The 26,756-nt window shown below is 34.5% G+C and overlaps 1 protein-coding gene across 1 annotated transcript in view; it reads right to left on the reverse strand.

Annotated features, from left to right (window-relative positions):
* Positions 1–2,624: 2,624 nt before the first annotated feature.
* Positions 2,625–26,756, reverse strand: part of LOC150101977 (ATP-binding cassette sub-family D member 2-like) — a 225,299-nt gene continuing 201,167 nt past the window's right edge. Inside the window, exons 9-11 of the mRNA XM_090400540.1 lie at positions 21,796–21,880; positions 12,210–12,335; positions 2,625–3,543 (exon numbers count right to left, since the gene is read on the reverse strand). Of these exons, the coding sequence (XP_090256666.1) occupies positions 3,249–3,543; positions 12,210–12,335; positions 21,796–21,880 (506 nt within the window). The 3' untranslated portion in view covers positions 2,625–3,248. The remainder of the gene's footprint in view (positions 3,544–12,209; positions 12,336–21,795; positions 21,881–26,756) is intronic.

Genomic DNA, 26,756 nt, shown 5'->3' on the forward strand with positions numbered 1-26,756 from the left:
AACTGATGAAAAAAATTATTGAAAATCTACATAAAAATAAGCAAGGACTATGCAATACAGATATTTTAGTAAAATCAAAACAATAGCAAAAAGGTAGAAACAGACAACTTAGAAGTAGAAGAAAATAAATTGCAACAGGTTAAAAAATCTTATTATTAGATGTTAATTAAAGACATGTTTAATTGTAAACCATCAAACACAGAATAAATCTGGAGTGGTCTACTATATGACCAAACTTACAAATAAATGGAAAAATATACATCTCTCAAAAGAACTTAAAATCATTTGTTTCAATATCGGTATACAGTAAGTTAGCATAATGATAACTATAAAAAGAGGAAAACTCATGTTAAAACTTATTTGTGAATTTTCGCCTATAAAATCAAATTATATAGCTTAGTTCAATGGTATTCACAACAGTTCTTTATGGTGCAGAGATAGGTTAAGGAACCTAAGGGAGAACAACGATTGAAAGGTTTTGAAAATGAGAATGAGGAAAATAAATAAAAAAGCATGGACTGAAATTAAAATTAATCAGGAGATCAGATCAGATTATTTCATATTCTGCTCTGAATATTCCACTACCATATTCCAATAATAGTAAGAATCTAAGAAAAGCAGTTATAGTATGCCTACTGAAAGATCGTCTAAAATTCTCTAAAATGGAAGAGTAAAAGGACAAATACTGCCAGAAAGGAAATGGGTAGAAAAGATCAGGAATATAAGTGTCTGAGCTTCTAAAGAAATTTCAATAACTTCACTGCAGATAGTATGGACTGGAATGCTTTTTTCATAGTTGCCGTGATAGGAAGAAGATGATAGCACAGTCATTAGTGATGATACTTTGAAGGGGGGAAAAAAAATTTGACTCGAATCCTATCCAAGGAATTTATAAGAGCTTTTTAATTGAAGGCAACTGATTTAAATAACTTACTTTAATGTAAATTACAAATTTATAACCAATTACTTGCTACAGATGGCAATTGTCAATGCCCAATCAGTAGCATAGCTTGATATGCTTTATATTTCAAAATAATGAGTAAAGTACTGTACGCTCACAGATGCAAGACTCTTCGACACGTCTACGCATGTTAGAAGAAGGACAATCCATTCCAATAACAGGGTAATCAATATGTCTTGTGGGATGAGTTGTTTATTATTGCACGTCGAAAAATTAACTTTTCTTTTATGAACATTGTAGTTTTTAAAATGATAACTATTTTACTTGTATAACATGGAAAATTTTACATATAAAGCACGTGATTTCACATGTTGGTGACCAATTCATACATCCTTTATTTCTTTCTCCCCTTCAGCATGAATTGACTATTCTTGGCAATCTGCCAGACCCAGTTCTATGAACTGTGGGCATACAATAGGAGCATAGTACACACAGTTGGTCTTGTTCATCAATACCTGACTTAGTGAGATGTTTAATGCATTAAATAATACTCCCTTTCCAAAACCTAAATCTACAGGAAATTTTTCATCTCAAATGTTTTTATTTGTTACCTCCATGAGCAAAACATCACACACTATAGTGATGATCTATCAGCTGTTAAAGGAAAAAGAAATCACAGCACTTCGTGTGAATTATTGTAATGAGCTTATATTTCTTGCAAACTTAACACATTCATAGCAGACACTGTGTAAATTGCATTGTACAGTACCTCCCCATGGGCAGGATGTGACAAACCATTTTATTCCCCTAGTTACCATATCTGGCAAATTGTTACATTACATTCCATAAAAAAAAAAGATGCCACGTAAAAAAGGAAAAGATTTGCTTTCAGAAAATATAATACCTGATAATTAAGAGAAATGCCATACTTGGTTGGTATGTTTTACATATATAAATTGCAGGTAACTTGCATATGACTGATGTCTTAGGAAAAGAATAGACAAATACAAATGCATTTGTAACAGACAAATAAATATCTGATAATTTATAGTTATATTGTGGGAGTCACAATAAATTACTACAGTAGTAAAAGAATTCTATTCCCTCCCCCTCCCTGCACTGCACAGGCACAAGCAAAACAAAATAAATGTTTTATTATAGCAAGAAATACAGTAAAATACCCAAAAACCCATTTCAAAATAATGGGTAAGAGAAATGTTTTCTAAGAACTTCAATGATCTCACATCAACTTCTCCTATTCTTTAACCCTAAGAAAGAAAATACTTTAGTTTGCAGAATTTATTTCCAAGAAATCCAAGAGAAGCCTCACTAATCCTAAAAGATTAACAAGGTTTATCTTGTTTGTGGAAAGACACGAGGTAAAAAAAGTGTAATAAAAAACTGTTAAGCTTTATGCAGAATCTTCATTTCCAAACCTGGTGATATATCAGACTTAAATATATAAGAAATGTCAAAAGATGACATTTTGATGATATAAAAAATAAATTTTAAAAAATTATCTGATTATTTTATGAAAGGAACAATGTGGTTTTTTATATAAAGTTTTATTTATTTCTGATAACATTACTGGCAGAAGTAAGACTGGAAACTGAAAGCAATGTTTTATTAACCTAAAAAATGTACCACAGATGCACGATATGTGTGAAGCATATCGTGCATCTGTGTTCAGTACAAACATGTTAATGTGCATATGCAGAAAGAATTCATGGCAATTCATAAAAAAAATTATGCAGTATGCAAAGAGAATGGAACAATCCATGTGGTGTGCATAGGTTTATTTAGTATAAGAATTAATTGAAGTGTTTACCATGAAATGCATGCGTTTATGTATAAATTTAACAATATGACATGTGATGCCTCTTTCTTACTTTCAAAGAACAGCTACCTCTAACATTTTCCTTCAGGATAAGTAATAATTGGATCAAATTGACACACTATAATTTATAACAAAAAAGTTTGTCAATATTAGTAATACACTTTCATAGGATGCTGTTCCTTAGAGGTACTAAAATTATCTTAACTTGGGGATGAACAAAAAATAAAATCGTGAACATCAGTGAATTTCTTATAATACAGTACTAAGAATGGATACCTTGTCTAGGTAAACAAGTATACAATAGTATTAAAAAATTTACAAGATAAATATACACAAAGCCTGTTCATTTTTTCTGAACTAGATCACTGCAGAAACTCAATACTTTCTTGACATAAATATTATATAAAAGTTGCCCCAAAATACAAGATTAACAACAAATATGCTGTTATAATCAACATAGTCCAATAATTAATTACACCATGTATGAACAGATTTTTTTTTTACATATATTCAGTCTGATAAATTTTCACCAGTGATGTCTGAAGAGTCACTGTTTCCCAGTCCATCATCTTTAGAATCTGAGTTTAAGACTGTACTATTTGCTGAGGAGTTAAGTAAGATGACTGATTCCTCACCAAGGATAGAGCATAGCTCTTGTAGTCGCCGTTCCATCTGAGGTACACCTGTCAACTGTGCTTCAAGCTGTTCTTTTTCATCTCTAAGGGAAAGGCGGGTAGAAGTGTCAAGTGGTTCTAGCCGCCAACCACCTTCTCCATCAAACTGTAGTAAATGAGTATGAAATTTCCTATGTGGAAAGTTCAAACATAAGTTAGAATTAAAATAATTCAAATTTCAGAATATGTATCCAAAGATATTTTCAAACATCAATTATTAACAGAGACCTCATCTACTAAAAGCAATAATCTTATTTCCTGAAATGTTACATTACAAAATCAATCAGCACATACCCTAAAATCAGTATAACAAAATATTGTAGTTCCCCTTACCACAGGTTCACTATCCACAGTTTCAATTATTCGCAGTCAACCCAGTCTAAAAATATTAAATGGAAAATTCCAGAAATAAACAATTTATGATTACATCGGCAAAGTGGAAATTTGCACTACTTGACTGAAGTAGATAAGGCAACTCAGGGATGCCGAGGATTGTATTCTTGTAAGCCCTCAAGTCAACTTATGAAACTTTCATAGTTTCTACAAACATTCGGCTTTGAAATAGTGTTGGATACAGCAATTTGGGGATGCCGAAGATTGTATTCTTGTAAGCTCTCAGGCCAACTTATGAAACTTTCTAATTTCTAGAAACATTCGGCTTTGAAATAATGTTGGATCTAATATTCTCTTTTTTACATCGCCGAAATGAAGCTGTATAGCTCTTTCTTTTAGTAATAGACGATTCATAAGTTTTAAATTGTGCACCGTTCTGAATAGTTCTTGGTTATCAGATCAACTGTCGCGATGGTTGTGTTCAAGTAACCCTTAGTTTACTTAATGGCTTAAAGCACAAGAGTAGTGATGCCGGCTCGGACATGCCAAAGGGAAGCCGTAAAGTGTTTCCTTTTAAGTGAAAAAGGAAAAAGTTCTCAACTTCATAAAATAATAAATAATAATAATAATAAACATATGCTGAGGTTACTAAGATTCCATTCACATTCAAATAGCTTTTATTACAGTATGTTGTTATAATTTTCTATTTTATTATTAGTTATTGTTGTTAATCTCTTACTGTGCCTAATTTATAAATTAACCTCCCTACTGGCCAAGGTGGATGAAATAGTGAGACCAAATTGCACTTCTTATCCATGTTATTCAACAGGTGTTACCGAATAGTATCCAGAATGCAGTTACAGAATAGTATCCAGCTGGACATCTATAGACATCATGGCTGGTTGGGGGGGTTAAACTTTATCATAGGTGTGTATGTATAGGAAAAAACAGCGTCTTGGAACATGTCCCCCACAGATAAGGGGGGGGAGACTACCATATATACAATTTGTTAATATTTATAGACGAACAATATGATGTAGTCAACTCTATATATTTAACATTTTTAATGTTATTTTTATACTGAAGAAGTGAGCTACAAACCCAGCAAAACCAGTAGATATAAGATTGCATGGCATATTCATTGCAGAGATATGCCATGCAATCTTATCCGGAATTTGATGATCGAATACAATCAATGAGATCTGATATACATGCGTTATTTTATCTTCAGAGAGCACTCTGAAGATAACATACCACAAAATAACAAGCTAATTGCAGTAACCCAAAACAGATGTGCAGATGATAGTGGTAATTAGATTATTTTATACAAAGTAAGGGAATATGGTTCAAATTCTGCATTAATTGTGGATATTAAAAACTTATTTTCCCCAAATATATAATAATTTCTTTATATTGATTATAAAAATGGGCCTGTTGCTGCTAATACTTGAGAGCCAATCAGAATTCAAAAAATCCATTCAAATATAATCAACTCTGTGTCTAGATCTAAGATTTTATTTGACAGTGTTTATGATTATTTTAAAGTTTAAACCCTCAACATTTACTTATAATGGCAAACAAGAAATTACTTTTTTTCTCTATGCAAGTATTCAAAACACACACAAAAAGTATATGTATACTGTGAGGTATTAGAACTGAAAATGATCACATATTATTAATAAACATTAGGAGAAGTATGAAAGTAATGCTTCCTGTGTTTTCAATTTGAGCATTATATGTTACTGAGTGGCCAGCAGCAGTACTCTCTGGTTTTTCCACAGTAAGTGGTGCTGCGATCAGTTGCAAAAGTGAGATGAAAGTGAGATTTATGTGGTTGCTAAGGGATAATTACTATTGTTAGGGTTAGACTATTGTTTCCGGTCTTCCAGTCCAGACATATGCACTGAACGCATCACCAAAGTGATCTTCGCTGGCAAAAACATATAATCCCCATACTACTCAGACCTGCTGTCCCCTAACTAAACCCTGGTTCTCCAAAAAATGTGTCAAGGCTGTACAAATGAAAAATCAGGAATACCACAATTGGCTCAAATCAAGAACCTCATCCTCATTCAATGCCTACACTGAAGTCCGAAACAAATTCAAGAAAACTATTAATACTTCCAAAACAGATTTTAAACGGGCAAAAAGCTTGCAGCCTGTCCAAATAGCAGCTGTGCCTTTTTGTCCCTTGCCAAGGCAATTGGCCGTAACTTTAGCCCTACACTATTCCCACCTCTATCATACCCAGATAGCTCATTTGCAACATCACCCATAGAAAAAGCTAACCTCCTGGCATCACACTTTGCATCCAATGCACACATAACTGACAATGGCAAATGCCCTCCAATCATTCCAACTGCCCAACATATAATGCCCCTATATCCTTTTGCCAAAAAGACATCACAAACCTGCTGCCTAAATTGGACACAAAAAAGAGTGCTGGCCCACATGGAATTCTTCTAATTATCCTGAAGGTCTGTGCATCTGAACTGACTCCTATCCTATGTCACCTGTACACACTCTCTTACTCCACTGGTATATATATCCCAAAACCTGGAAACTCACCTATATTCAACTCATTCCTAAAAAGGGTGACAAATCACTGTCATCTAACTACTGCCCTATCTCACTCACTTCAGTCCTATCTAACATAATGGAGAAAATCATCAACTCTCAACTCCTAATCTACCTTGAAGGTACCTGGCTATTAAGCAACCACCAGTACGGATTCCACCAAAGCCATTCAACAGGAAATCTACTCTCATACATCACCCATCACTGGACAAACGCTATGGAGAAATTTGGTGAATCCCAAGTAGTTGCACTTGATATCTCCAAAGCCTTTGACCGAGTCTGGCACAAAGGCTTACTAAGCAAACTCCCATCATTTGGACTGCCTCAGGACTTCTGCAGATGAATTGCCAGCTTCCTGTCTGGATGCACACTATGTGTGATGATAGACAGCTCCCTATCCCCATCCAACTAATGCCAGGGTTCCTCAAGGCTCAGTTCTCTCACCGACCCTCTTCCTTCTATATATCAATGACCTACTTCAGTTGACCTCTAACCCAATACACAGTTTTGCAGATAACAGCACACTACATTTCTCCCTTTCATTTGACAAACCCTATCCTACACAACTCACTTCAACCTACAGAACATCAACTACCACTGCCCTTAATTCCAACCTCCAAGCCATCCTCCGATGGGACTCAGACAACCTTGTCAACTTCAACGCTTGTAAAACCCAGTTCTGTCTTATTTCTCACAAAAAAGAACCATTTTCCCCCAGCATTGTTTTCGATAACACTCAAATTCACAGACAAGACGAAATTTCACTTCTCGGAATTACCTTGACATCAAGCCTCTCCTGGCATAAACACATCACAACCATTGCATCCTCAGCTTCCAAAAAACTAGGGTTTCTCTTTCGCTCAAGACGCTACTTCACCTCTAAACAGCTGTTAACACTATACAAGTCACAAATCTGCCCAGCTCTCGAATACTGCTCTCACATCTGGAGTGGGGCTCCAAAAAGCTCCCTCAAAATGCTTGACTCAATACAGAGGAGAGCAATTAGACTAATAAATGACCCATCCCTCACCAACCCGCTCCCCTCACTTTCACATAGATGCTTGGTCTCTGTAATCTGTATATTCTATAAATATTTTCACGGGAAAGGTTCATCTGAAACAGCATCAATAATTCCCCCACCCTGTACTAAGCCCATTTTAACACGTACAGCTGCCGCCCAACATCCTTTTACAGTACACCTTGAAACACACAGAACAAGTTTCTTCTCCTCCTCCTCATTCATCCCTGCTACTTCAGTACTGGGGAACAGTCTTCCCCCTGACGTATTTCCCAAGGAATACAATATACAGGCATTCAAATCAAATGTAAACAAGTTTCTCCTTTCACAACCCATATACGGTACTAATGCACTATAGGTTGACCAGCCAACCTCCTGTATATGGGCCCAACATAAAAAATAAATAAAATAATTACATAACACAACATGTTATAGAGAGGACAAGGGATCTGAGGGTGTTGGATCTGATAGTAGCATCAGAAGATGTATCCATAACCAAGGTAGACACTCTGCCTCCAATTGGGGATAGTAGCCATGCAGTCTTGTTCTGAGAAGTTGCCAAACACATGGAGTTATCTGTCAAGTTACTGTTCCAAGATGACTATTGAGCATACTCATTAGTCATCTTGGAACAGTAATTAGTCATCTTGGAACAGAACAAGGGATCAGCATACTCATTAGTAGAACAAAGTGCAAGCAAGATGGGTGACTAGTATGGTAAAAAAGGCCAAATCAGACTATGAGAAAGAATTACCAAAAAGAGGCCAAAGTAAATCCAAAAGAGTTTTTTCATTATGTAGCAAGTAAGAGGAAAAATGACTAAACAATGCTCATGGTAGGAAGGTGACTGAACCAAAAGAAATAGTTGAGTTGCTGAATGATCATTTTGTGAAGGTGTATCATCCAGGTGGTGATTTTAAAGTTGCTAATGGTAACGCATATCAACATTGAGGCAGATGAACAGTAGGTGTTCAGCATATTAAAAAAAATATGAATGTGAACATAGCAGTGGAACGGGATGGCATATCAGTCTGTGTACTATGTGGTAGTGCCAGTTCTCTTGCACATGCCTCTATCACAGCACAGCGTAACTAGTGGAGTACCACACACTTTTTTTGTCCTCTGACAAAAGTCTCTGCATGGTTCCAAAAGAGTGAAAAGAGGGTTAGATAGTAAGAGGATAAGATGTGTTTATACCACATAAAGGTGGCTCCAAGACAGAGAGCAAACAACTACAGACTCAAGAGTCATTTTGGAACAGTGCCATGACTTGAGAAACTACAAGGAAAGAATGTCAGCAGTGCATGGCAAGTAGCATATATCGGGAGTGGTTGTTAAAGTATTGGAAAAGTTCGTGAAAGGTAAAATATAACAGTAAAATATAAAAGATGGACAGGAATGTGATACTCGATAGTGGGCAGCATGGCTTTGTAAAGGGTAGATCCTGTCTTAGTAACTTATTCACATTTTATAATAAAGTGACAGAATTGGATAAAGGTAATGGCTATACCATGATACTGCTCGACTTTGCCAAGACATTTGACAGAGTACCACGTGGAAAAACTATTATAAAAACTGGAGAGAATGGGAATGGATATGAGGCTAGTAGCATGGATAGGGGGATGGCTGATAGACAGACACCAGAGAGTAGTATATGGTGGATCGGAGTCTAGGAGAATGATGGTGACCAGTGGAGTACCACACACTATAATGTAAAATATAACAGTAAAATATAAAAGATAGACAGGAATGTGATACTCGATAGTGGGCAGCATGGCTTTGTAAAGGGTAGATCCTGTCTTAGTAACTTATTCACATTTTATAATAAAGTGACAGAATTGGATAAAGGTAATGGCTATACCATGATACTGCTCGACTTTGCCAAGACATTTGACAGAGTACCACGTGGAAAAACTATTATAAAAACTGGAGAGAATGGGAATGGATATGAGGCTAGTAGCATGGATAGGGGGATGGCTGATAGACAGACACCAGAGAGTAGTATATGGTGGATCGGAGTCTAGGAGAATGATGGTGACCAGTGGAGTACCACACACTCATCTGCATCTGACCTACTTGCTACAGTTTTCCTGAATTTGTGCTTCTGCACTCTCAGTGAACAAGGTTCTCTAGGCAGCTAACTCCAAATCCATTTAAGTGCAGTTCATTAGTATTATACAAATCTTTCCATCTATCAAACTCAGGCAATAAGTTCACAAATTCTACATAATTCCTTCTGTATTGATTCATTAGCTATCATCACTCTCCTTTTCAGATTGCCTCTATCACAGCATGGCAGTAGACTTATAAACTTCACCTCCCTCGCTCTTCTTTTTTTGCTTCTTACAATAACTCCTTTCACATCCTCCCTCATACAATACTTTTCACTTCTCAGGTCATTGGTTCCAGCCAAAACAATCAATTCTTTCACCTTCCCTTTCTAAATTCCAACAGCATTATTAATATTATGAATTTTTGAACCAGGGAAAAAACAAGATTTTTTAGCACTTTCGTGAAGTATCCCCCCCATCCCCTTCATAGAATCACCATAAAAAATTATTTGCTTACACTCTTTCTCTTGTTTATTCTTACACTTTTCTTTTTTGGCTTTGGACCTCTTGCTTTTTTTCTGTTCTCAGATTGATTGATCTCTTGCTGTTTCTGCAGCCTTTCAATCTAGCACTTTGTTTCATGAAGGATGACATGCAAGTGCATCATTTCTTTATTCAGATCTACATTATCCTGAACTTCTGCCACAATGCTTTCAGTATTATCATTGATATTATATTTTCCAGTCTATATACTCAATTCTACTATCAAGTAATTTGTTCTCTTTGCATTTGCTCTCAAAACAATTATTACACACTTGTCATTATTACTGTCAATGACAATGCAGTTAATCCTATCTGAATTGTGTGCTATGGCTGTCAACTAGGTGCATTTTCTTCAGACTGGTTGGCTTGTTTTGTGAGATGAAAACTCCCTTTCCAGGATGAAAAAACCTTCAACTCCATATGAGACTGATTAACTGACCCTCAACTGAAAAGTCCTGATAAAGGTTCTTCATATCCTAGACAGGATTAGTGAACCTGGGTCTTTCCAACCAAAGAACTTCATTCACACTGACTAAGCTACAGAGGCTCTTTAATATGATTTTGCCATTAATGCTATCTGTTGACTCATAATTTTTCTAAGAACTCTCATGGCTGTAGTCTTTGATCAAGTGTTTTTATTTCTAAACATCTCTCAGTTGCATAAGATAAAAGTGGTTTTAATGGCTGCATAACTGCTAAATGTGTTTTGACTAATTTCTCTCTTATTCCATATAAATTTATTCAGGTGACACTTTGCCATTTGCTTATTCTATTGTCTGTTTCCATATTTAATTTGCCATCTACAATAAATAGCTGAAATATTTTTCTTGTTGTATAAGTTGTACACTGAGAATACAGCTGATTCCCCCCACCCCATGTTCATGACTTCTTGTATAGTTTGTCTTTTTATTGCTGATATAATAAATTTTCTAGAACTGTTATTCAATTTAGTTAAAATATTCCTGAAGGTTGCATTGGATTTATTTAGGAGTATAACATCATCTACAAAAAGTAATGAGCTGATTTGAATATCTAATTTATCAATATTGGATTTAAATGTGATCCATAGAGATGAAGAACAACAAGAGTGTCAGCATTTCACCCTTCTCTTACAACTGATTTTAATCTAATTATCTTCAAGTACCTCAGTTAGTTGACCTAACTGTATAATTATAATTCACACCATATAATCTGAGTTCTGAACAGTTCTTCTCTTGGCACCTTCTCATATACCTTTTCACATCTATAAAACTTAAAATAAAAATTTCTTACTGAGTATACTAAAAGAGCTCTACTCCAACCATGCAGAATTCAGCTTCTTGGTTCAGTCATTCTGATTTATACAACATAATCACTGTAAACTGTTACATCTTCATGTACAAGCATTTCTGACTGAACATTATCTACTCTGACTGACTGATAACCTTTCTATCTCAAGTATTAATATGTAATTCTAATTGCATTGCTCTTAAATATTTTTAAATCTCTTAAATACCACCATTCTGTGACTGCTTATTTCAAAGTCTAGACATCCAGAAAATCTTTATCATCAGTTTTTATTTTACCTTTATCATTTGTAATTCCTCTTATACTTCCCTTTCCTCCATTTCAAGGCTTTTTTCCAATAGCCTCCAGAACATTTTGCTACCTTTTGATCTGTTTCTTTATTTTCTTAGCCTTTCCACATCTTTTGTTTAGTTAATTTTCCTACACAGATTAGTTTTCTTATATTTTCTCTGCATTCTCTAAGAGCACTCGCTGGCTTACTTGCCAGGACCTTTTCATATGATTTCATCTTTTCTCAATTGTCTTTAAGGTTTAGTTCTTGTTTTCTGTATATATGAGTCTTGTTCACCACTGAAAGCTGCTTAGCTGATTTTTTTTTTTTTAACTTTCATTCTACATATTCTACAAATAAACCATTTCATTTTATTTTCCAAATAATATTCATTTTTATCTAAACTAAACTCAAAATGCACTTCTTATTCCAAATCCTTTTTATATTTGTGTATGCTGAACTAGTGTAACCAGCTTTTACTTTTCTTCTTTGGGTCAGCTGCTTTCTATAATGACACAAAAATGTCTATCTCTTCCTTAGGAAAATATACTGTAGGATCACAGGTACTAATAAGTTCATTTCCCAATTTTGAAATCTATTTAAAATTTTCACATTATATCATTGAAATGTCAAGTAACATAAAAATAAGGGGGGGGGGTCATGTTGAAGAGTCCATAATAAATAAATAAAATAAAATAAAAATGGCAAAATTCTTACCAAAGAGATGGTCTATGTGTTATAGTTAAAAGGGAAATACCCATATCTTTGGCAGCTTGATAGATCTGAGACTCTACATCTATGGATACAGCACTAGTACATTCATCAAGAAGGGCAAACTGAGGCCTGCAATAGAAAATTATCATTTCAGGCTAGTTCACTGCAAAAATCAGATTTATAAAAAAGATACTGCCTAATAATTTTCTGAATAGTTTTATATACAGTATAATCTGGTTAATTGGGACAGCTGTTTATTTGAGACAAAGCTTAAAGAACCAAACCAAATTGAGAAAACTGCCTTTCCTTGCTTATTGGGGACAGAAGATGCAGCACTCAGTATTATCTCTGAGTTAACTAGTGTTAGTTGAGTGCACTTGTGTCATCTTTCATGCTGAGCCACCCTGTTTTTTGATAATTTTATTTTTAATTTTATAAAATTTTATATCCTTACCAAGATACAGTGTAAAGATTTGTCATCAGCCAAAAAAAGACTTCCTTACTAGATCAAATTAAAGGCCATTCACCCAATACCAGACATTGTCATCCAGCAGAGATAACTGGGATACTGAAATCTATGATTGTGTGCTTGATACTGTTGGATCCTACTTTGTCTTAATCTGTACCTTGGATCCGACATGTTATTTACTACGATGTTCTTAACCTAAAAATAGTTGCTAATTGGTTTCTAATTCAAATATAGAGAAAATTTATATTTAAAGACTGCACCACTCTATATCTGAATTAGTTCAAGAATTGAAGAAAAATCAACCCTCAACTATTTCTCCTTAATATATATACTGGCCGAGTATATTCGACTTACTTAATTTACCTACTTTGGTTCGAATATTTTATGAATGGTGCAGTAAAAGAGATTCAGGCAAAATACAACTTTTGATTAACAAAAACAAACATTTAATATAAGCTATATAACACATATATAAATTCTACTTCTAATTTAAACAATAAAAACAAGTCAAACATTAAGCCAAGTCAATCACATTAGTTCAACCTTCCAAGCCTTCACATACACTTTCTCAGCTTCTGAGTTACAAAGTTCCTACACATATATAAATATAATAGAACTTCCTATCTAATCAGTTTTCACACACTTCTCAGTCATGCTATAAGTTCAAAATATTGCAGGCACTAATAGTTGAAAATATCTCTCTAACAATTCTTAACTTCAACTCTCAATCACGAACAGTTTCCACAGTTGAGGTTAGGTTAAGCGTAGCGTAATTAACACTCAATTCTTCAAGCATTGAAATAATACACTAAGATAGTCCTTACCGGAAATAGTTCCTAGTACATCAAATACGTTGTGAGCAAATTTTTAAATTATTTTTATTTCACTTAAGAACACATCTACAAGACTTATCCACAGTTATAATTAAAACACTATCAATCGTGCTTCAGAAATCCAGACATCGACTGCAGGGTACTTCAACTATCCTTGTTACCACTCAAACTAATTAAAACACTGTGCGGTTCTCCTTAGGGCAAATCGGAAATAAGCCGCAATTCTAGACCAACTGGGTTTATTCAGAATTCTTCCTTGAACTTCCAGCTTTTTATATTATCCGATTACAGCATCAATTTCCCTTTTATTATTACTGCTGGCTTCACTTTCAGCTAACTATAAAATTCACTTCATCCTTGCTCACTTATAAAATTTATCCTCTTAACTCCTGCCCTTAAGAACCTTTCATTTACTTCTACTTCTCTAGTTTATGCCCTCGCTCCCTTTCACTTCCAAGTTTCCGTCCCAACTCTCTCTTGTTACCTCTTATATTTTTTTATTATTCTTTTTCCAGCCCTCGCTCTGTTCCACTGCGCTCGTTTATTTCACGCGTTTCCATGACAACAAATAAACGTAAACATTTTCGCTAACATTACATAAGGTTATACCACTACATTCAGTTATTGCATAACGTTAAACTTTCACAAACAAGAATAAATAGAATATTTGCATTTCAATAAATGCGTAGTTAAATTACAAATACAAGTTCTTATAATATTGACATAACAATAAATAAAATAGCTTAATAATATTTAATACAGAATCTTATTACTATTAACACATCTTTGATTAAACAATTAAATATTAGATATAATTAAGGTAATTACATGATATCAAATTATAATTTAAGTTATTTACATTAAATAATATTTACAAATGTAGCCTTTGTGATGGAAGATCATGTTGGATTCTGAAGCAAATAATAATTACTCTAATATCTACATAATCAGAATCCAACAATACGATAGCAAGATAAATTGCAAGAAGAACAGACATGCTTTGAAAAAGAAGGAACATCCCAAAAATGGAAGCATGAAGGTAAGGAACCTGACACTGAGAATGACCTGAATCAATTCTCCATTATAAATGAATGAAGAATGTGCATCAGTGGTCCACTGTTAAAAAAGAAGCCAGAGATGCTAACTAAAAAGTTAGGTCATGGTGATTTTAATGCAACAAATGGCTGGTTGTCTCGATGAAAATGTAGGCATGATATTAAATTCAAGTTATATAAATTAAATTTTAAATAACAAATATTTTCTAACAAGTTGTATGTTTTGTTTTAATAGGATTACAATGGACATCAGTTGTTGCTGATATTAGACAGATGTAGTATCTAGAAGTTATTAAAAAAAAAAATTATTAATGTGTTATTCAGATCAAACTTTCCCATATTTTTGAAGGATATGCAGTCATTTCAGTTCAAGTTAGAGCATTGAGGTAAGGCCTCAGCACTCTCTTTGAATAGGCATTCGAATTTATATTGGCATCTGTGTAGAAACCAGACACTCTATAGAAAAAAGAATACAAGAACATCAATCTTATATTCTTCACAATAAATCTGATAAGTCTGGACTGGTGCAACACAGAATAGAGACAAACCACAACATTCTCTGGTCTAAAACTCACCTTCTACACAGATGCTGATATAAATTCAAACGCTTATTCAAAGAGAGTGCTGAGGTCTTACTTCAATGCCCTAACTTGAACCGAAATGACTGCATATCCTTGTCAAAAATATGGGAAAGTTTGATCTGCATAACACATTAATTTTTTTTTTTTAAATAACTTCTAGATACTACATCTGTCTAAAGATATCTTTAATATGATTTAATAAATTAAGTTTTTTGTATGACAATGTGAACTTAATGTAATTTATTTCTGCACTCTTATGTTTACATTTTTTCAGTGAAATGATATCATGATTAGCGATGTAACATCACGCCTTGTTCTAATTTTGAATGATCAATTGTTAGTATTCCACCTTGTAAAAGACTGTTTCCTGTCAAGCCACTGATGATAGTTTGTTATTTTTAAACCAAAATGTCTGGCAATATATTAAATAATCTTCTTGTGCTAATGTGTTGATAATTCTTAAAAATTCTGATTGTTTTTGCCAACAGTTGGGAACTTAGTTCTAATATCAATAATGCACACACCACATATACAGCTATCCAAATCTGATATGTTATTCACCACTGAACCTCAATTAGCATCCTCTGCAACTATATATCACCTAAATTTTCCACATTATCATGCCTAATGTCTTTTCAAGATGGGCAGGACTTCTGCATTTGTTAGAACTAATATCCCATACCAAATATTATCAAATGTGGAATCTCCTTTATATAATCTTCTTTGGTTCAAGATTTCCTTGCCTTCATTCTCTACCACTTTCCTAACTCTTATGCTTTTACAGACCTATTTGACTATTATCTCTGATCTTCCTGTCTGTTTATAGTAGGGCAACTCTTGCAAGGGGGGAGAGAGAGAGAGAGAGAGAGAGAGAGGAGTGAGTTGGTCCTTAGTGGAGCAGAAAAGCATACCTAACTTCAGATGTGGTTGAAAGCTGTGCAGAGTTTGTATTTCTTTTAAGATTCTGGCTATTTTTTTAATGTGCCTCAGACAAAGGGGATGGTGATAGTATAACTAGAATCCTTCTAATGGAGAAGGTCAGGGATTGGGGGGTTATGTTATTTATAATGCGGGAACTGTAGCCATTGGATAGGAAGGTGTGATGTATATGATTAAGTTCTGCTGCAAGAGAGGCCTCACTGGAACAAAGGTTATAGGCTCAATATAGTATCATTAAAACACTAACCAACAGAGCCTATAATCTCTGTTCCAATGAACACTCTCTTGCAGCAAAACTTAATCATATACGCTACACCTTCCTATCTAATGGATACATTTCCCACAGCATAATAATAATAATAAATCCTTAACTCAATCCTCAACCTTCTCTTCAGAAGAATTTTAGTAATACTATCACCATCCCCTATGTCTGAAGCATGTCAGAAAAAAACAGAATCTTGAAAAAAAAAAAAAATACAAACACTTGAAACTAACTACCTTTATCCACTCCACTAAGGACCAACTCCTCCTTAGCTAGTCCTTAGTGGAGCAGATAATGAACAGACAGGAAGATCAGCCACAATCCACATGGAAAAACATAAAAAATACATCTGCAGTCATGACCATGGTCAATCACGCCTTACAGACCATGCTTTGGATACGGCTCATAGACTCAATTTAAAAAGACCACCATGTTACATAGCAGTAAATTTAGATAAGACAGACTGCTTTTAGAATCTGTAGTTGCTCTCAAAGATCAGCTTAATTTGAATGAATATGATTGCCTACATAATAAGTGCCCACAGAGGGCACCATATCTAGTTAGGATTCTGGTTTTTACATTCACGTGTTTCACTTAGTTTTGTGTTGCCTTTGTGTGTTGCCTTTGTGTGTGTGCACACACTATAAGTCTCATATTGTACTCCCTGAAGATGTCTCTATGAATGAGATGAAATACTGGAAGAATAAAATATAATTTTTAATCCTTTCTCAGTGCTGTTTCACTCCATTAAGCCTCTAACATGAGAACCAAAATTATTCTTGCTGGTATGAGTGACTTTATTCCCCACTCCATTTAAAAATTCTCAAAGCTCTGGTTCTACAACAACTATGTTAGAGCAGTCCTGGCCAAAAATTTAGTGGCGCAAGACACACACTGCCAGCCTTCTGCAAACTGCAAAAAAAAAGAAAAAGTAAAAAAACCCAAAGCAGACTTTGTAAGGGCCAAATTTACAAGCTTGCCTCCTATTCAAATAGCTGTCGAGCATTCTGGTCCCTTGCCAAGATTGTGGGATGCAATTTCTACCCTTCCATATTTGTACCTCTCCCACATCCTGATAGTACAAATTGGTAACATCTCCTAAAGAAAAGGTAGACTTCTTGGTGGAAGTTTTTTTGTTCCAATTCTTGTATACAATGAAGGTAAATCTCCTACCACTTTTCTATGAACCATTCACAGTATGCCTCTTCTGAATTTCACCACAAGAACATCAGAAAATTACTCAGTAGCTTTGATACCAATAAGTCTCCTGACCTTGATGGTATTCCTCCAGTTGTACTAAAAGCTTGTGATCCAGAACCTCACACCCATCTTGTATCTTCCCTTCAAGCTCTCATACTCATCTGGCATTTGTCCAACTGCTTTGAAACTAGCTTTTATCCAGTCTATTCCCAAAAATGAAGATTAAAAAAAAAAAAAAATCCATCAAACTATCATCCTACTTCTCCGACTTCAGTATTCTCTAAAATAACCAAAAAAGTCATCAACAGTCAATTTCTTCACTACTTGGAGATTCACCAGTTACTCAGTGATCACCAATATGGATTCCACCATTCTCACTCCACAGCATATTGCCTATCTCACCTTATTCATCTTTGGACACAAGTCATAGATAAGTTTGGAGAAACTCAAGTGGTCATTTCTAATATTTTCAAGGCATTTGATTCAGTCTGGCATCATGGCCTGCTTACCAAATATGGTATTCCTCCTATCTTTTGTAAGTGTATAATCAGCTTCCTCTCTGGTCATTTATGATTATGGTAGATGATTTCATCAGATTTTTCAATCAATGCTGGAGTGACATGGGACTCTGTACTTTCACCTCTACTCTTTCTTCTATGCATCAATGATCTCTTCCTCTGACTTCCAATCCTATTCATAGCTTTGTAGATGGCTGTACTCTCCATTCCTCTTCTTCATTTACAAAACATGTAATGCTCATGTGATTCGGACTTCAAGATATTTAACTAATATCCAGTCATTATCAAGTGGGGTGAGGATAACCTGATGATTTAATGCCACCAAAATGCGATTTTATTCCATCTTCTGGTAGAAACGACTATGTTTCACTCTCCCTCACTTTTGACAACATTCCGCTTGCAAGTAGTGGCACAAACAAATCTTCAGCCTCCAAAAAAACTTGGAATTCTTTTAATTGTAAACAATATTTCTTTTCTGCTCAACTCCTGACACTATAAATCTCAAATCCATCCAACCTTGGAATACTGCTCTCACGTTTGAGGTGATGCATCTGAAACCTCCTTCAGAATGCTGAAATGTATTCAGATGAGAGCGAGATTGCTTAATAGATGATTCCCCTCCACCATCTCTCTCTGTGATTCCCCTTTAGTTGTTTTCTCACTCATAGATGCTCTCTATATACTGCATTATGTCATTTATATAAACATTTCCATGGCCACTGCTGGCCACCACCATTCCTATTCCTCTAATCATGTACAAATATGATTAGAGGAATAGGTCTATGGAATAACTGATAACAGATCAGAGGAATAACTGCTCGTCAGCTAAGTTTGGCTCCATTGAACCAACTTCTTATTCATTTCTTTCATTCCATATACCTCTGATTTTTGGAAAAGTCTTTTACCCATACAGTTTTCCCCAATGATTATAGTCCTCAGCTCTTTGAGAACCATATCAACAAATTTATTTCTTCTCTATAGCCACTTGCCCACATGACAAGTGGGCAAGTGGCATGTCATAATAAATTGGTTTGATAATGAAAACACGCAGGGAATGTTGTTGCTGCTATGTAACTGTAGATTTAGCAAGCTTAAAAGTCTGTATTTTATTTCTATGCACAATAAAGAGAAAAAAGCTCTTACATAACGAGTGGGAAAACATAATATATTATTTACTTAGCATGGAACTTTTGTCCTAATGTCAAGGCCATCTTCATATGACTTTCAAATTAAACAAGTAAAAGAGAAAACTGGAAGAATGAAAACATGAACTACGCATACATAATATAGTGACACAATCTAAAATACATTAAGGTCCTAATTGCACAAATTTAAACAAGAGAAAGCATTAATTAATAATTAAAAAAAAACAATAGCACATGCAGAATGTGTGGAAAAGTACTATTTCCCATAATAGGAATAATTTTAGGTCATTATTGCTGTTCAGATTCAGATGATGAAGAAAGGTTTCACGACTCTTTTATAAGCATTCCATAAGGTAATTACTTTTGTGAAGGACCTTAATCTTCCTCAAAAGAATTCAATGTTTGGTAGAGATCGCATGAACTGCAAGTACTGACTGTTCCAGCTTATAGATTTTAATGTAATCAAGGTAATTACCATGACAAACAGTCACCAATTGATCAGTTGAGCTAAAATATGATAACTCACACTGGCATGGAATTTGACAGAGTCCAGAATGGGCTAAAGGTAGAAGTTTATATTTTGCAGAGCCTAAAAAAGGAGATCTTGTTAGGCAGGGCAAAAAGACACCTGTAGACCAACCAAACTAAGCTGTTTGCCTATTCTTCCAAATGTACCTTTAACAGAAGGAAGAGTAACAAGATGGACCACTTCTTGGAAGGGAGATGACAAGGAAACTATTAATGACTGTTGATATAAGACTTGTTACAGCTATAAGCAAGAAAGATGGTCCTGATGTAACTGATTTGTAGAGATGGCAAAAATAAATTTATTTATCAGCACTTCAATAGAGAACAAAGATTGAGCTCTATGAACTAGTCTTAACAGTGCCAGATTTTTAACAAGGATGATGATATGAAAGGGCATGAATGTAAAGTCAGGTACAGGTTTTCTTTCTAAAAACAGAGAAGCAAAAACTACCATCTGGTTAAAGATGAAAGAGGAGGAGATCTAGGAAGGTAATTCACTTATCTTCTTTTACCTCAAGAATGAAATGGATACAATGGTCGATTCTGTTGATCCTTGTGATGAAATCTTGAAGTTCTGTAAGGGAACAATGCTAAATTGTAAGGATATCATCCACATGCCTTTCCCACAAGGATGGTTTAGGAGAAATACTGTCCAGTAGGCATTGTTTGAATTGCTTCATAAAGTAGTTAACAAGTGTTGGAGAAAAATTACCCATGGCTGTATGTTCAATTTTTATTTTTTTTCTATTAATTAATACTTTCTCTTGTTTAAATATGTACAGTTAGAACCTTAATATATTTTAGACCATACCACTCTATGTCATGTACATGTAGTTCGCACATTTTCACTACTGAGTCTTCCAGTTATATCTTCTACTTGTTTAATTTCAAACTCATACTTAAGATGCCCCTGACACTAGAACAAAAATCCTATGTTAAATAAATAATAAATCCATTTAAAAAAAAACTGTAGTTATCAATATTTAAATGAAAGCATTCAATAAAAAAATTGAGACAACTATCAACTTCAGTTGAACATTAATTATTCACATCTCAGGATATCTAGTCCAACTTCACATTACTGCTGTCTTCTAGCTGCAGTCATATCCCAACAAGCTTCCAATTTTCTCTTCTCACTATCCATATTAATGTAGCAACTTGATGTGAATTGTTTCTTTTCATTTTTAATTATGATCTATGCTTGATATCTAATGCTTCTGAAATGACCCCTCTCTCAATCTACAACTATTTCTATGGGAAAAGCATTTCTGTTTAAAGTCATCCTTGATTAAGCTGGAGGTCCAAGAACACAACTCTTGCATAAAAGTGGGACACAATGCATTATAATGCAATAAACAGTCTTGAATTGGGGGGGGGGGGAGCCTATCAAAGATTCAACTCATTCTATTCTCTATTCTATGGTGTTACTACTAGCATGCTATAATGACAGTGCATTATGGTCAGTGAAAAGAAAGAAAGAAAGAAAAAAAAAAAAGGAGCAGGAGAGTACCAAGAAAATTCTAATTGGCTACATTAAAGAAATATCAATGGGAAAAAAAAAAGCTTTCTTCTTTTCTCTGTTTTGTAACAGAGAAGAAAGAAAAAAAGAATACCAGGATCTCTATCTCGCAGTGAAGTAAAAAGACCCATGAGAAAGAGAAAATAGATATTGTAATATATATTTGGAAATAATGGACTGTTGCTATCACCAAACAGTATCTATGAAAATTTAAAGCATTGATCAGTTGACATGCAAAAAGAAAAATTTCTCTCCCTCTCTCTCTCTGTGTATGTGTGTCCGTGCATGTGTGTGTGTGTGTGTGTGAGAGAGAGAGATGAAGTAGAAGAGAAAGGCAAAGCTAATAAGTGCACTGCAACTAGTTAGCAAAAAATTCATATGATTTATTTATCAACAAAGGACTTACAATATTACCAAAGCAAGAAACACAATGAACTAGGCAATTAAATTAAATATAATGAAACTGACATATTTTACATTAAATTTATATTATAATAATTACAAATATAATTATGTATTATTCAAGGAGCATAGTCAAACCTGTGATAAAACAGTCTTGCCATTCCCATTCTTTGTTTCTCTCCTCCTGATAAGATATCTTTCCAGTCACCTTTAGCATCCCAACCTAAAATTAGTTTATTATATTCTTTTAAACATGTCTTTTAAGCTAGTTGTTTTTAATAATATATTTAATAAATTTAATGCATTGTCTAAGCTCATATCATGAAACATTTCTGATATATTAATTTTTGCAATCATGCATATCATTCTGTAACAAATGGGATGACATGCATGATTTCTATTTGTTCTTTCCTTAGACCAACAGTGGTTGGTCTAAGGAAAGAAAGAAAGATGAAGGTTCTCTCTCTCTATTTTAAAAAATTCATATTGGACCTACTCAAACCAAATCATTGAAATAATTCTTACTGGGATGAAGACCTTCACATCCTTTATTCCACCCAAAATCCCAGATACTCTAAACCTCAGTTTTCCAAAAAAATTGTACCAAGATAGTCCAAGAAAAGAATTCAGCATCTTGCAAAGTGGTTTTATGTCAAAACTCCAACATCCCACTAAGCCAACAAAGGCAGCAAACAACAAATGTAAAAAGACCATTAGGCAATCCAAAATAAACTACAAAAGGACAAAGTGCTAAAAACTTGACTCATGTTCAAATGATAGTCAAGTTTTCTAGTCCCTTGCCATCAGGCACAACTTCTGCCAACCCATGTTTTCACCCTTCTCACACCTTGCTAGCACCACTGTACCATCACCCAAAAAATAGAACCAACCTAACTGGTATCACATTCTCCTCCTACCACCTCTTGCACTGATGATGAAGGTAAATTACTCCCCCCCCCCAATACACACACACACTTTAACCAAGAAATGCACATCAAGAAAGACATCTAAAGAATCCTGAATAATTCAGTCTTCTAGCCCTGATATACCCCCAATATACTTAAAACTTGGATTCTGAACACCCATAGTGTGTCATCGTTATAATCCCTCATATTCATCTGGGCAATCTCCTGTACAATATACAGAAGCTATATCCAACACAGTCCAAAGAAAGGAGGCAAAAGCCAGCCATTAAACTATCATCCTCTAAGTTCTTCAAAAGTATATTTCCAATCAATTGATTGGAAAAAGTCATTTCCAATCAATTCCTTCCCCACTCAGCATTCCAAAAATTAATTGGTGACCACCAATATGAATTCTGCTACTTTCATCCACAGCATATCTTCTCACAAACATCACCAATCTATTGACCCAAGCATTTGACTGGGTACAACATAAAGATCATCCTTTGCAAAATGGCCAGCCAGTTTCCTCTCCAATTTCAGAATATTTGAAGGCTCTTTCACATATTCATAAATGATATTCTATCACTAACGTCCAATCCTATTCATAATTTTGCTGATGACAGTACATTCATTCCTCTGACAAACCTTGTAATGCTCATATATACCAAACCAAAAAATCATCCACAATCAATACTTAAAACACTGCTCTCTCTGTCATATTTAAGTAAGGTGAGAACAACCACCTTGTCACTTCAATATCACTGAAAAGTACATATATCCTCCTCTACATCCAAAAAACTAGTTATCCTTTTCCACTCAACACATTTATTTTTACCTTTACAACTGTAAAGGTAAAAATAAATCCTAAATTTCAGATCCTAAATCCATTCTACCTGAATGGATTTAGGATTTATACTGTTCTCACATATTGGGTAATGCACAAAGCTTGATGCCCAGAGTTGTGGGTGGGGGGGGGGGGGGGGAAATCTGATTAACTGGTGCTCTGAAGGACTTACTCCAGTCACTATCTAACAAACTATATTTATGCCTTACATCTCTTCTACAGGTATTTTTATAGACGCTGTTGCTGACACTTGTTCCACTTTTCTTCAAGCCTATAAAACAAATGAGCAGCTGTTAGTCAACACCCATTAAATCCAAACATACTTAACCAACTTCTCATCCTACTTTTTCATTCCTTCCACCTCTGTGCTTGGAACAGTTTCCCTAAGGAATACAGCCTGCAGTTCAAAAAAAACAAGTTCCTTCTTTCTTCTTAACCTCTTTACCAGCACACACTGATGTATTATAGAATTGTAACCTGTTCTGTGTGATATATATATATATCTGACTTTGGCATTCATAAGACCTTTAAGGCATGCATACACCCAACAATGAAGAGATACACAAAACAGCTTCAAATGCTAATAACATAAACCCTTTAATGTGTAGATTTTTTTCTCTTGCAATGTTTGTTGGTAGTTCCCTCATGTTATGCATCCGAAGAAGTTTTCTAAGAAGATGAAACTAGATGTGCAGTTTATTTAAATTATGTTTTATAATAATTTAATCTTTAAAATATATATATATATTATTATTATTAAGAGAGACCTCCAGGGAGTCAGAGACTCATCGAGAGAGGCCACATACTACACAAACCAGCTATCATACGTATTCTTGAATTCATTCACACTGCTTGCACTCACAACATCCAAAGGCAATCCATTCCGATCACACACCACCCTCTGAGAGAAAAATCTAGCCCTCGCACCCTTCCTTCTCAGCTTCCAAGGATGCCCTCTCTTTTTCCCCACCCTCCATAAATTCCATCTATTGAAATCTTGTATGATCCTTTCAGAAGTTTGTAAGTCTCAATCATATCACCCCTCTTTCTCCTGTTTGCTAGTATCTACAGTCTGCAAATTCTCAATCTGTCTTCATAATCAGTATTCCACAATCCTGATATCATTTTTAACATTCTCCTTTGTACTCGCTCCAATATATCAGAATCATGATGGAAACCAGGAGACCAGACCTGTGCACAATAGTCTAGTTGAGGTCTTATCAAGGCCTTGTAAAGAGGCAAAATAACATCCTTATCTTTATATGAACATTCAACCTTATGTGAACGTTCATTTTAGCATTGCAATTATCTTTTGAGTTGTATTTGCAATCTTTGCCACATGGCCCTTAAACTTCAACTTCCTATCTATTATAGGGTTCCCCCATAATGTTTTACTCAAATCTGGGACATTCTGAAATTTTTACTTAAAAAACCGGGAGATTTTGTAAAAAAAACAGGACATGTTAAAAATTAAGAAAACCAAAAATAAAACTATTATATATGTTGCACTTTAAATTAAATACTGCTATAAACATACATTAACATTAAATCCACTTTAAAAAAGGATTATTAATCACAAACATATTTAATTAGAAAAATATTTATCAGATTTATGGACCTGTTCAAGAATTTTTTTTTCTTTTGATATTTGATCACAGAACACAGCACAAGAGAAATTCTTAAAATATGTCTTTACAATGATTAAAGCTTTTACTGTCTCAATTTTAAGTCTGTTTTTTTCTTCTGTCCAGAACGCATTTATTAATGAAAAAACACGTTCAACAGCCGCATCAGTTCCTGGCAGTGCTAAACAAAAACAAACTAGGCATTTAATACTCCCAGAATTTATAGCCTGCTTTGTAAAATGAGCAAACATTTTGCACCATTTATCACTGACACTTTGATCCTTCTGTTCACTCCACACTTTAAATTTGCTTCCACAATATTTTTTCACACATACAAACTCATCAAATAAGTCCTCTTCATTCACAGTAAAACTTGGTGATACTGTCTGCATGAATATGTAGCTTTCTTGTATGTTCTTCCAAGTCATGGGATCCTTTCCCTTCAAATTAATCCAATCCATAGACTGAAGAGGTGTGAGAAATGGTGTATACCACTCCAGAATATATTCAATACAGGTGCAGTAGAAATCTACTGCATAGCTTTCAAACTTTTCAACTGTTATGTGTCCTTCTTTTTCTAATTATTGCAACTGTTTTCTCATAGTAGTTGTAAGAAACTTTTCTGCCTTATTACAATTTAACCTTTCCACCAGTTTGTTTGTTTCATCCTTCACTTCAATTACTGTTGTATCTTGCTTTTCAATACATTTAATAGTATCATAAAAGGTTTTTAACTGGCTGGCAAGGAAATGCAGGAGTGTAATTGAAAGTGGATTTTCAAAGAAAATTTTGATAGGACATTTGTCAATATTTGATATTCAAATATTGACATTCAGTCTCAAATGTCAAAATTTGACATTTGAGACTGATAGGACATTTGTCAATAGAAAGAAAATATGACTTCAATGAAGGGAACATGTCAATAACCGTCTGGATTGCAGGCAAAAGAGGGAGCCATCTTGTCTTGCTGCTACCCAAAACAGTTTTATACTCTGTTTGTGAATTCACAAAATGATTTTTAAGTTCCTCAACTCGTACACAATATATGTGGAAATGTTTGTAAATCTTGTTAATTATCAACTGAAGATCGATAGGTAAGCAATCTGAAGCAGTCTGCACAGCATTATATATCGCCTGTGCAGGGCAACCAATTCCAATTAAATTGTTAACAATGTTTTCTTGCATTTTGAAGTACAGATTATTCTTTCCCTTTCTCTTCTTTCCACCAAAGTTTGTATTTGTATTATCTGTAAATATAGCAATAACCTTTTTCAGGAGATCTAACTTCTGTAACACTTCCAACACATAAGAAAATAAAAGGTCTGAAGTTTCACGACCTAAATTAACGAACTCCAACACATTCACTTTCACACCTTTTTCTGAATGATAGAATCTAATGACCAGAGGAACTAATTTCATGTCAAAGTTGTTTGATGAATCGATTAGTACTGATATAAAACGAACTTCCTTCTTTTAACTCTTCCTCAATCTGCTTTGTCACTAATGGCACAATAACATTGGTTATTATTGCCTTGCACTTTGTTTGAGAATTTATCGTTGAAAATTTTTTTTCACGATGGTTGTTGTGCAGTCCATGGAGTTAAAGCTGTGGTTATGCATCGCTGTGTGATACGTGAAGGTTGCTTCCTGCACTGCCAGTGATAACTCTTTTTCCCTTTCACTCTTGATTTTCACAATTAAAAAATTACTTATACTGCAGTTGGA

This window comes from Typopeltis vanoorti, chromosome 11, assembly GCF_054136105.1.
Source record: "Typopeltis vanoorti isolate ZY-2024b chromosome 11, IOZ_Tvanoo_1.0, whole genome shotgun sequence".
Taxonomy (NCBI): Eukaryota; Metazoa; Arthropoda; class Arachnida; order Uropygi; family Thelyphonidae; genus Typopeltis; species Typopeltis vanoorti.